A 13065-nucleotide genomic window follows, 5' to 3' on the forward strand; every position below is an offset into this window, starting at 1 on the left:
GAGAAGACTGGATACAACAAGTTATTTAGGTCAGAAAGGGGAGAGGACTGGATACAACAAGTTATTTAGGTCAGAAAGGGGAGAAGACTGGATACAACAAGTTATTTAGGTCAGAAAGGGGAGAGGACTGGATACAACAAGTTATTTAGGTCAGAAAGGGGAGAGGACTGGATACAACAAGTTATTTAGGCCAGAAAGGGGAGAGGACTGGATACAACAAGTTATTTAGGTCAGAAAGGGGAGAGGACTGGATACAACAAGTTATTTAGGTCAGAAAGGGGAGAGGACTGGATACAACAAGTTATTTAGGTCAGAAAGGGGAGAGGACTGGATACAACAAGTTATTTAGGTCAGAAAGGGGAGAGGACTGGATACAACAAGTTATTTAGGTCAGAAAGGGGAGAGGACTGGATACAACAAGTTATTTAGGCCAGAAAGGGGAGAGGACTGGATACAACAAGTTATTTAGGTCAGAAAGGGGAGAGGACTGGATACAACAAGTTATTTAGGCCAGAAAGGGGAGAGGACTGGATACAACAAGTTATTTAGGCCAGAAAGGGGAGAGGACTGGATACAACAAGTTATTTAGGCCAGAAAGGGGAGAGGACTGGATACAACAAGTTATTTAGGCCAGAAAGGGGAGAGGACTGGATACAACAAGTTATTTAGGTCAGAAAGGGGAGAGGACTGGATACAACAAGTTATTTAGGCCAGAAAGGGGAGAGGACTGGATACAACAAGTTATTTAGGCCAGAAAGGGGAGAGGACTGGATACAACAAGTTATTTAGGCCAGAAAGGGGAGAGGACTGGATACAACAAGTTATTTAGGCCAGAAAGGGGAGAGGACTGGATACAACAAGTTATTTAGGTCAGAAAGGGGAGAGGACTGGATACAACAAGTTATTTAGGTCAGAAAGGGGAGAGGACTGGATACAACAAGTTATTTAGGTCAGAAAGGGGAGAGGACTGGATACAACAAGTTATTTAGGCCAGAAAGGGGAGAGGACTGGATACAACAAGTTATTTAGGCCAGAAAGGGGAGAGGACTGGATACAACAAGTTATTTAGGTCAGAAAGGGGAGAGGACTGGATACAACAAGTTATTTAGGTCAGAAAGGGGAGAGGACTGGATACAACAAGTTATTTAGGTCAGAAAGGGGAGAGGACTGGATACAACAAGTTATTTAGGCCAGAAAGGGGAGAGGACTGGATACAACAAGTTATTTAGGCCAGAAAGGGGAGAGGACTGGATACAACAAGTTATTTAGGCCAGAAAGGGGAGAGGACTGGATACAACAAGTTATTTAGGTCAGAAAGGGGAGAGGACTGGACACAACAAGTTATTTAGGTCAGAAAGGGGAGAGGACTGGACACAACAAGTTATTTAGGTCAGAAAGCGGAGAGGACTGGATACAACAAGTTATTTAGGCCAGAAAGGGGAGAGGACTGGATACAACAAGTTATTTAGGTCAGAAAGGGGAGAGGACTGGATACAACAAGTTATTTAGGTCAGAAAGGGGAGAGGACTGGATACAACAAGTTATTTAGGTCAGAAAGGGGAGAGGACTGGATACAACAAGTTATTTAGGCCAGAAAGGGGAGAGGACTGGATACAACAAGTTATTTAGGCCAGAAAGGGGAGAGGACTGGATACAACAAGTTATTTAGGCCAGAAAGGGGAGAGGACTGGATACAACAAGTTATTTAGGTCAGAAAGGGGAGAGGACTGGATACAACAAGTTATTTAGGTCAGAAAGGGGAGAGGACTGGATACAACAAGTTATTTAGGTCAGAAAGGGGAGAGGACTGGATACAACAAGTTATTTAGGTCAGAAAGGGGAGAGGACTGGATACAACAAGTTATTTAGGTCAGAAAGGGGAGAGGACTGGATACAACAAGTTATTTAGGCCAGAAAGGGGAGAGGACTGGATACAACAAGTTATTTAGGTCAGAAAGGGGAGAGGACTGGATACAAGTTATTTAGGTCAGAAAGGGGAGAGGACTGGATACAACAAGTTATTTAGGCCAGAAAGGGGAGAGGACTGGAAACAACAAGCTATTTAGGTCAGAAAGGGGAGAGGACTGGATACAAGTTATTTAGGTCAGAAAGGGGAGAGGACTGGATACAACAAGTTATTTAGGTCAGAAAGGGGAGAAGACTGGATACAACAAGTTATTTAGGCCAGAAAGGGGAGAGGACTGGATACAACAAGTTATTTAGGCCAGAAAGGGGAGAGGACTGGATACAACAAGTTATTTAGGCCAGAAAGGGGAGAGGACTGGATACAACAAGTTATTTAGGTCAGAAAGGGGAGAGGACTGGATACAACAAGTTATTTAGGCCAGAAAGGGGAGAGGACTGGATACAACAAGTTATTTAGGTCAGAAAGGGGAGAGGACTGGATACAAGTTATTTAGGTCAGAAAGGGGAGAGGACTGGATACAACAAGTTATTTAGGCCAGAAAGGGGAGAGGACTGGAAACAACAAGCTATTTAGGTCAGAAAGGGGAGAGGACTGGATACAAGTTATTTAGGTCAGAAAGGGGAGAGGACTGGATACAACAAGTTATTTAGGTCAGAAAGGGGAGAAGACTGGATACAACAAGTTATTTAGGCCAGAAAGGGGAGAGGACTGGATACAACAAGTTATTTAGGCCAGAAAGGGGAGAGGACTGGATACAACAAGTTATTTAGGCCAGAAAGGGGAGAGGACTGGATACAACAAGTTATTTAGGTCAGAAAGGGGAGAGGACTGGATACAACAAGTTATTTAGGCCAGAAAGGGGAGAGGACTGGATACAACAAGTTATTTAGGTCAGAAAGGGGAGAGGACTGGATACAAGTTATTTAGGTCAGAAAGGGGAGAGGACTGGATACAACAAGTTATTTAGGCCAGAAAGGGGAGAGGACTGGAAACAACAAGCTATTTAGGTCAGAAAGGGGAGAGGACTGGATACAAGTTATTTAGGTCAGAAAGGGGAGAGGACTGGATACAACAAGTTATTTAGGTCAGAAAGGGGAGAAGACTGGATACAACAAGTTATTTAGGCCAGAAAGGGGAGAGGACTGGATACAACAAGTTATTTAGGCCAGAAAGGGGAGAGGACTGGATACAACAAGTTATTTAGGCCAGAAAGGGGAGAGGACTGGATACAACAAGTTATTTAGGTCAGAAAGGGGAGAGGACTGGATACAACAAGTTATTTAGGCCAGAAAGGGGAGAGGACTGGATACAACAAGTTATTTAGGCCAGAAAGGGGAGAGGACTGGATACAACAAGTTATTTAGGCCAGAAAGGGGAGAGGACTGGATACAACAAGTTATTTAGGTCAGAAAGGGGAGAGGACTGGATACAACAAGTTATTTAGGCCAGAAAGGGGAGAGGACTGGATACAACAAGTTATTTAGGTCAGAAAGGGGAGAGGACTGGATACAACAAGTTATTTAGGCCAGAAAGGGGAGAGGACTGGACACAACAAGTTATTTAGGTCAGAAAGGGGAGAGGACTGGATACAACAAGTTATTTAGGTCAGAAAGGGGAGAGGACTGGATACAACAAGTTATTTAGGTCAGAAAGGGGAGAGGACTGGATACAACAAGTTATTTAGGCCAGAAAGGGGAGAGGACTGGATACAACAAGTTATTTAGGTCAGAAAGGGGAGAGGACTGGATACAACAAGTTATTTAGGCCAGAAAGGGGAGAGGACTGGATACAACAAGTTATTTAGGCCAGAAAGGGGAGAGGACTGGATACAACAAGTTATTTAGGCCAGAAAGGGGAGAGGACTGGATACAACAAGTTATTTAGGCCAGAAAGGGGAGAGGACTGGATACAACAAGTTATTTAGGTCAGAAAGGGGAGAGGACTGGATACAACAAGTTATTTAGGCCAGAAAGGGGAGAGGACTGGATACAACAAGTTATTTAGGCCAGAAAGGGGAGAGGACTGGATACAACAAGTTATTTAGGCCAGAAAGGGGAGAGGACTGGATACAACAAGTTATTTAGGCCAGAAAGGGGAGAGGACTGGATACAACAAGTTATTTAGGTCAGAAAGGGGAGAGGACTGGATACAACAAGTTATTTAGGTCAGAAAGGGGAGAGGACTGGATACAACAAGTTATTTAGGTCAGAAAGGGGAGAGGACTGGATACAACAAGTTATTTAGGCCAGAAAGGGGAGAGGACTGGATACAACAAGTTATTTAGGCCAGAAAGGGGAGAGGACTGGATACAACAAGTTATTTAGGTCAGAAAGGGGAGAGGACTGGATACAACAAGTTATTTAGGTCAGAAAGGGGAGAGGACTGGATACAACAAGTTATTTAGGCCAGAAAGGGGAGAGGACTGGATACAACAAGTTATTTAGGCCAGAAAGGGGAGAGGACTGGATACAACAAGTTATTTAGGCCAGAAAGGGGAGAGGACTGGATACAACAAGTTATTTAGGTCAGAAAGGGGAGAGGACTGGACACAACAAGTTATTTAGGTCAGAAAGGGGAGAGGACTGGACACAACAAGTTATTTAGGTCAGAAAGCGGAGAGGACTGGATACAACAAGTTATTTAGGCCAGAAAGGGGAGAGGACTGGATACAACAAGTTATTTAGGTCAGAAAGGGGAGAGGACTGGATACAACAAGTTATTTAGGTCAGAAAGGGGAGAGGACTGGATACAACAAGTTATTTAGGTCAGAAAGGGGAGAGGACTGGATACAACAAGTTATTTAGGCCAGAAAGGGGAGAGGACTGGATACAACAAGTTATTTAGGCCAGAAAGGGGAGAGGACTGGATACAACAAGTTATTTAGGCCAGAAAGGGGAGAGGACTGGATACAACAAGTTATTTAGGTCAGAAAGGGGAGAGGACTGGATACAACAAGTTATTTAGGTCAGAAAGGGGAGAGGACTGGACACAACAAGTTATTTAGGTCAGAAAGCGGAGAGGACTGGATACAACAAGTTATTTAGGCCAGAAAGGGGAGAGGACTGGATACAACAAGTTATTTAGGTCAGAAAGGGGAGAGGACTGGATACAACAAGTTATTTAGGTCAGAAAGGGGAGAGGACTGGATACAACAAGTTATTTAGGTCAGAAAGGGGAGAGGACTGGATACAACAAGTTATTTAGGCCAGAAAGGGGAGAGGACTGGATACAACAAGTTATTTAGGTCAGAAAGGGGAGAGGACTGGATACAAGTTATTTAGGTCAGAAAGGGGAGAGGACTGGATACAACAAGTTATTTAGGCCAGAAAGGGGAGAGGACTGGAAACAACAAGCTATTTAGGTCAGAAAGGGGAGAGGACTGGATACAAGTTATTTAGGTCAGAAAGGGGAGAGGACTGGATACAACAAGTTATTTAGGTCAGAAAGGGGAGAAGACTGGATACAACAAGTTATTTAGGCCAGAAAGGGGAGAGGACTGGATACAACAAGTTATTTAGGCCAGAAAGGGGAGAGGACTGGATACAACAAGTTATTTAGGCCAGAAAGGGGAGAGGACTGGATACAACAAGTTATTTAGGTCAGAAAGGGGAGAGGACTGGATACAACAAGTTATTTAGGCCAGAAAGGGGAGAGGACTGGATACAACAAGTTATTTAGGTCAGAAAGGGGAGAGGACTGGATACAAGTTATTTAGGTCAGAAAGGGGAGAGGACTGGATACAACAAGTTATTTAGGCCAGAAAGGGGAGAGGACTGGAAACAACAAGCTATTTAGGTCAGAAAGGGGAGAGGACTGGATACAAGTTATTTAGGTCAGAAAGGGGAGAGGACTGGATACAACAAGTTATTTAGGTCAGAAAGGGGAGAAGACTGGATACAACAAGTTATTTAGGCCAGAAAGGGGAGAGGACTGGATACAACAAGTTATTTAGGCCAGAAAGGGGAGAGGACTGGATACAACAAGTTATTTAGGCCAGAAAGGGGAGAGGACTGGATACAACAAGTTATTTAGGTCAGAAAGGGGAGAGGACTGGATACAACAAGTTATTTAGGCCAGAAAGGGGAGAGGACTGGATACAACAAGTTATTTAGGTCAGAAAGGGGAGAGGACTGGATACAAGTTATTTAGGTCAGAAAGGGGAGAGGACTGGATACAACAAGTTATTTAGGCCAGAAAGGGGAGAGGACTGGAAACAACAAGCTATTTAGGTCAGAAAGGGGAGAGGACTGGATACAAGTTATTTAGGTCAGAAAGGGGAGAGGACTGGATACAACAAGTTATTTAGGTCAGAAAGGGGAGAAGACTGGATACAACAAGTTATTTAGGCCAGAAAGGGGAGAGGACTGGATACAACAAGTTATTTAGGCCAGAAAGGGGAGAGGACTGGATACAACAAGTTATTTAGGCCAGAAAGGGGAGAGGACTGGATACAACAAGTTATTTAGGTCAGAAAGGGGAGAGGACTGGATACAACAAGTTATTTAGGCCAGAAAGGGGAGAGGACTGGATACAACAAGTTATTTAGGCCAGAAAGGGGAGAGGACTGGATACAACAAGTTATTTAGGCCAGAAAGGGGAGAGGACTGGATACAACAAGTTATTTAGGTCAGAAAGGGGAGAGGACTGGATACAACAAGTTATTTAGGCCAGAAAGGGGAGAGGACTGGATACAACAAGTTATTTAGGTCAGAAAGGGGAGAGGACTGGATACAACAAGTTATTTAGGCCAGAAAGGGGAGAGGACTGGACACAACAAGCTATTTAGGTCAGAAAGGGGAGAAGCTCTGTGCTGTGATCTGCTGTTTTATTTGGTTTTTAAGCTGATTTTGCAGCTTGAGTGATTTGAGATGGCAGGGAGCTCCATGCATCCATGGTGCTATATATTACTGTGTGTTGCTTTGAATTCGTTTCGGCTTTAGAGACTGTGAGGAGACAGGCGTACCCCACATGCCACAGGCTGTCTGTCAGAACTGTGTTAGTTGATTGAATAGACAGTTTGTAGTTTTTAACATTAATATTTCTTACAAAACACAAGAAGTGATGCAGTCAATCTCTGCTCTAAGCCAGAAGAGGTCAACAAGCATTTAGTTGACATGAACTCTCTGTGAACACGGCAGGGCAAGACGTGCTGTTCTGTTCTGATATGCCCTCTTTACAGCCCCTGACCCGCTCACCTGGAAGTAGTCAGGACATGATAAAACTTCAGCTTCTTTCTTCAAGTGTGGTGTTAAGAATGCTGAGCATCTCTTTATCACAGACAGACCTCTCCCCATCTTTACAACAACTGAATCAATATGCCTTGACCATGACAACTTACAGTCTAAGGTGACACCAAGAAGTTTAGTCTCCTCAACTTGCTCAAAAGCTACATTATTCATTACCAAATTCAGCTGAGGTTTATAGCTCATGGAGTGATTTGTACCAACTACTATGCCATTAGTCTTAGATATTGTCACGTATGCTCCCTCTCCAGGCTCTAGGTCATCAGGCTGCTGATTATCCCACACACCTGTCACCATCGTCACGCGCACCTGCACCTCATCAGACTCACCTGTGCTCCATCACCTCCCTGATTACCTCCCCTGTATCTGTCTCTCCCATTGGTTCCTTCCCCAGGTGTTATTGTTTCTGTTTCAGTGTTTCATGTCTGTACGTTGTTCGTGTTTCTTGTTTTGTATTATGTTGTGTTTAGTGATTAAATCACTCACTCCCTGAACTTGCTTCCCGACTCTCATCGCACATCGTTACAGATGTGCTCAGGACTAGTGTGTGTGTGTGTGTGTGTGTGTGTGTGTGTGTGTGTGTGTGTGTGTGTGTGTCTCACCTTTTCTTTGGTCTGGGCCTTCTGAACGTACTCGCGTCCTACTTTGATCCTGGGGGTGAGGATGGCCCGGGAGAACTCCAGTACGCTGATGCCCAGCAGGTGGCTCAGTTTCTGGGCAGCCGTGTCGTCTGGCATGGAGCACTGGTCCTGGTTCTTCTCCTTAGTGAACGAGATGTTCCCAAACTGGAGCACCGCAGAGATCACCTTCAACATGGCTAACAGGAGGGATGGAGAGAGGGGAGGGAGACAGACAGACAGGCAGAAAGAGAGGGAGGGAGAGGAGGGAGACAGACAGACAGGCAGAAAGAGAGGGAGGGAGAGGAGGGGAGGGATGGAGAGGAGGGCCCGGAGGGAGGGAGGAGACAGACAGACAGGCAGAAAGAGAGGGATGGAGAGGAGGGCAGGGAGGGAGGGAGGAGACAGACAGACAGGCAGAAAGAGAGGGATGGAGAGGAGGGCAGGGAGGGAGGGAGGAGACAGACAGACAGACAGGCAGAAAGAGAGAGATGGAGAGGAGGTCAGGCAGGGAGGGAGGAGGGAGACAGACAGGCAGAAAGAGAGGGATGGAGAGGAGGGCAGGAAGGGAGGGAGGAGACAGACAGGCGGAAAGAGAGGGATGGAGAGGAGGGTAGGGAGGGAGAAGAGAGACAGGCAGAAAGAGAGGGATGGAGAGGGGGCAGGGAGGGAGGGAGGAGACAGACAGGCAGAAAGAGAGGGATGGAGAGGGGGCAGGGAGGGAGGGAGGAGACAGACAGGCAGAAAGAGAGGGATGGAGAGGAGGGGAGGGAGACAGACAGACAGGCAGAAAGAGAGGGATGGAGAGAAGGGGAGGGAGACAGACAGACAGACAGGCAGAAAGAGAGGGATGGAGAGGAGGGGAGACAGACAGACAGACAGACAGACAGACAGACAGGCAGGGGAGGGCAGGGAGACAGACAGACAGGCAGAAAGAGAGGGATGGAGAGGAGGGCAGGGAGGGAGGGAGGAGACAGACAGACAGGCAGAAAGAGAGGGATGGAGAGGAGGGCAGGGAGAGAGGGAGGAGACAGACAGACAGGCAGAAAGAGACGGATGGAGAGGAGGGGAGGGAGACAGACAGACAGACAGGCAGAAAGAGAGGGATGGAGAGGAGGGGAGACAGACAGACAGACAGACAGACAGGCAGAAAGAGAGGGATGGAGAGGAGGGGAGGGAGACAGACAGACAGACAGGCAGAAAGAGAGGGATGGAGAGGAGGGGAGACAGACAGACAGACAGATAGGCAGAAAGAGAGGGATGGAGAGGAGGGGAGACAGACAGACAGGCAGAAAGAGAGGGATGGAGAGGAGGGGAGACAGACAGACAGACAGACAGGCAGAAAGAGATGGATGGAGAGTAGGGGAGGGAGACAGACAGACAGGCAGAAAGAGAGGGATGGAGAGGAGGGGAGGGAGACAGAGACAGACAGACAGGCAGAAAGAGAGGGATGGAGAGGAGGGGAGGGAGACAGACAGACAGACAGGCAGAAAGAGAGGGATGGAGAGGAGGGGAGACAGACAGACAGACAGACAGACAGACAGACAGGCAGGGGAGGGCAGGGAGACAGACAGACAGGCAGAAAGAGAGGGATGGAGAGGAGGGCAGGGAGGGAGGGAGGGAGACAGACAGACAGACAGGCAGAAAGAGAGGGATGGAGAGGAGGGGAGACAGACAGACAGACAGACAGACAGACAGACAGGCAGGGGAGGGCAGGGAGACAGACAGACAGGCAGAAAGAGAGGGATGGAGAGGAGGGCAGGGAGGGAGGGAGGAGACAGACAGGCAGAAAGAGAGGGATGGAGAGGAGGGCAGGGAGAGAGGGAGGAGACAGACAGACAGGCAGAAAGAGAGGGATGGAGAGGACGGGAGGGAGACAGACAGACAGACAGGCAGAAAGAGAGGGATGGAGAGGAGGGGAGACAGACAGACAGACAGGCAGAAAGAGAGGGATGGAGAGGAGGGGAGGGAGACAGACAGACAGACAGGCAGAAAGAGAGGGATGGAGAGGAGGGGAGGGAGACAGACAGACAGATAGGCAGAAAGAGAGGGATAGAGAGGAGGGCAGGGAGGGAGGGAGGAGACAGACAGACAGACAGGCAGAAAGAGAGAGATGGAGAGGAGGTCAGGCAGGGAGGGAGGAGGGAGACAGACAGGCAGAAAGAGAGGGATGGAGAGGAGGGCAGGAAGGGGGGAGGAGACAGACAGGCAGAAAGAGAGGGATGGAGAGGGGGCAGGGAGGGAGGGAGGAGACAGACAGGCAGAAAGAGAGGGATGGAGAGGAGGGGAGGGAGACAGACAGACAGGCAGAAAGAGAGGGATGGAGAGGAGGGGAGGGAGACAGACAGACAGACAGGCAGAAAGAGAGGGATGGAGAGGAGGGGAGACAGACAGACAGACAGACAGACAGACAGACAGACAGGCAGGGGAGGGCAGGGAGACAGACAGACAGGCAGAAAGAGAGGGATGGAGAGGAGGGCAGGGAGGGAGGGAGGAGACAGACAGACAGGCAGAAAGAGAGGGATGGAGAGGAGGGGAGGGAGACAGACAGACAGACAGGCAGAAAGAGAGGGATGGAGAGGAGGGGAGACAGACAGACAGACAGACAGACAGGCAGAAAGAGAGGGATGGAGAGGAGGGGAGGGAGACAGACAGACAGACAGGCAGAAAGAGAGGGATGGAGAGGAGGGGAGGGAGACAGACAGACAGGCAGAAAGAGAGGGATGGAGAGGAGGGGAGACAGACAGACAGACAGACAGACAGACAGACAGACAGACAGACAGACAGAGAGAGAGGGATGGAGAGGAGGGCAGGAAGGGAGGGAGGAGACAGACAGGCAGAAAGAGAGGGATGGAGAGGAGGGTAGGGAGGGAGGAGAGAGACAGACAGGCAGAAAGAGAGGGATGGAGAGGGGGCAGGGAGGGAGGGAGGAGACAGACAGGCAGAAAGAGAGGGATGGAGAGGAGTGCAGGGAGGGAGGAGGGAGACAGACAAGCAGGCAGAAAGAGAGGGATGGAGAGGAGGGCAGGGAGGGAGGAGGGAGACAGACAGGCAGGCAGAAAGAGAGGGATGGAGAGGAGGGGAGGGAGACAGACAGACAGACAGGCAGAAAGAGAGGGATGGAGAGGAGGGCAGGGAGGGAGGAGGGAGACAGACAGGCAGAAAGAGAGGGATGGAGAGGAGGGCAGGAAGGGAGGGAGGAGACAGACAGACAGGCAGAAAGAGAGGGATGGAGAGGAGGGTAGGGAGGGAGGAGAGAGACAGACAGGCAGAAAGAGAGGGATGGAGAGGGGGCAGGGAGGGAGGGAGGAGACAGACAGGCAGAAAGAGAGGGATGGAGAGGGGGCAGGGAGGGAGGGAGGAGACAGACAGGCAGAAAGAGAGGGATGGAGAGGAGTGCAGGGAGGGAGGAGAGAGACAGGCAGGCAGAAAGAGAGGGATGGAGAGGAGTGCAGGGAGGGAGGGAGGAGACAGACAGGCAGGCATAAAGAAAGAGAGGGATGGAGAGGAGGTCAGGGAGGGAGGAGAGAGACAGACAGGCAGAAAGAGAGGGATGGATGGAGAGGAGGGGAGGGAGGGAGGGAGGGAGGAGACAGACAGGCAGAAAGAGAGGGATGGAGAGGAGGGTAGGGAGGGAGGAGGGAGACAGACAGGCAGAAAGGGATGGAGAGAAAATATCGTTTTTTACTTCCATGTTCTGAGGAAAGCTCTGTCCCCCCTCCCCTCCCCTCCATCCCTCCCCTCCCCTCCATCCCTCTCTCACTTACACAGAGACTCCTCTGGTGTGAATCCCATGATGGTCATAGAGTCCATGGTCTGGGTGAAGTTGTCAGCATCACTCTGGCCTGGAACAGGTATAGCACCTCCACTCAGAAACCTGTACTGGTCAGCACTACCAAGGAGAAGGTCTGCTACAGACAGAGAGGAAGAGAGAGAGGGGGAAACAGAGAGAGAGAGAGGGAAACAGAGAGACAGGGAAACAGAGAGAGAGAGGGAAACAGAGAGACAGGGAAACAGAGGACAGGGAAACAGAGAGAGAGAGAGAGAGAGAGAGAGAGGGAAACAGAGAGACAGGGAAACAGAGAGAGAAGGAAACAGAGAGACAGGGAAACAGAGAGACAGGGAAACAGAGAGAGAGAGAGAGAGGGAAACAGAGAGAGAGAGGGAAACAGAGAGACAGGGAAACAGAGAGACAGGGAAACAGGTGGAGAGAGAGAGAGGGAAACAGAGAGACAGGGAAACAGAGAGAGAAGGAAACAGAGGAACAGGGAAACAGAGAGAGAGAAACAGAGAGAGAGAGGGAAACATAGAACATGGAAACAGAGAGACAGGGAAACAGAGAGAGAAGGAAACAGAGGAACAGGGAAACAGAGAGAGAGAAACAGAGAGAGAGAGGGAAACATAGAACATGGAAACAGAGTGACAGGGAAACAGAGAGAGAGAGAAACAGAGATAGGGAAACAGAGTGACAGGGAAACAGGGAGAGAGAGGGAAACAGAAAGACATGGAAACAGAGTGACAGGGAAACAGAGAGAGAGGGGGAAACAGAGAGACAGGGAAACAGAATGACAGGGAAACAGAGGGACATGGAAACAGAGAGAGAGGGAAACAGAGAGACAGGGAAACAGAGAGACATGGAAACAAAGAGAGAGGGAAACAGAGAGACAGGGAAACAGAGAGACAGGGAAACAGAGAGACATCAAAACAGAGAGACATGGAAACAGAGAGACAGGGAATCAGAGAGACATGGAAACAGAGAGACAGGGAAACAGAGAGACATGGAAACAGAGGGACAGGGAAACAGAGTGACATGGAAACAGTAAAATGATCAAATGTCATGAATCGAAGTTCAATTTTCAAACAAAAACATTAAACAGATCACCAGATCTATCTATTCACCAGATCTCTATTCACCAGATCTATCTATTTACCAGATCTCTATTTACCAGATCTCTATTCACCAGATCTCTATTTACCAGATCTATCTATTCTCCAGATCTATCTATTCACCAGATCTCTATTCACCAGATCTATATATTTACCAGATCTCTATTTACCAGATCTCTATTCACCAGATCTCTATTTACCAGATCTCTATTTACCAGATCTCTATTCACCAGATCTCTATTTACCAGATCTCTATTCACCAGATCTATCTATTCACCAGATCAACCTATTCACCAGATCTCTATTTACCAGATATATCTATTCACCAGATCTCTATTTACCAGATCTATCTATTCACCAGATCTCTATTTCCCAGATCTCTATTCACCAG

The 13065-nt window shown here is 48.3% G+C and overlaps 1 protein-coding gene across 1 annotated transcript in view; it reads right to left on the reverse strand.

Moving 5' to 3' along the window:
* The window catches only part of LOC139396671 (myosin-10-like), a gene marked incomplete at its 5' end in the record, with an annotated part of 69746 nt that overhangs the window by 38351 nt on the left and 18330 nt on the right, over positions 1 to 13065 (reverse strand). The window contains 2 exons of the mRNA XM_071143611.1: positions 7773 to 7987; positions 11555 to 11698. Of these exons, the coding sequence (XP_070999712.1) occupies positions 7773 to 7987; positions 11555 to 11698 (359 nt within the window). The remainder of the gene's footprint in view (positions 1 to 7772; positions 7988 to 11554; positions 11699 to 13065) is intronic.

The sequence above is a fragment of the Oncorhynchus clarkii genome, unplaced genomic scaffold (genome assembly GCF_045791955.1).
Source record: "Oncorhynchus clarkii lewisi isolate Uvic-CL-2024 unplaced genomic scaffold, UVic_Ocla_1.0 unplaced_contig_3076_pilon_pilon, whole genome shotgun sequence".
In the NCBI taxonomy this organism is placed as follows: Eukaryota; Metazoa; Chordata; class Actinopteri; order Salmoniformes; family Salmonidae; genus Oncorhynchus; species Oncorhynchus clarkii.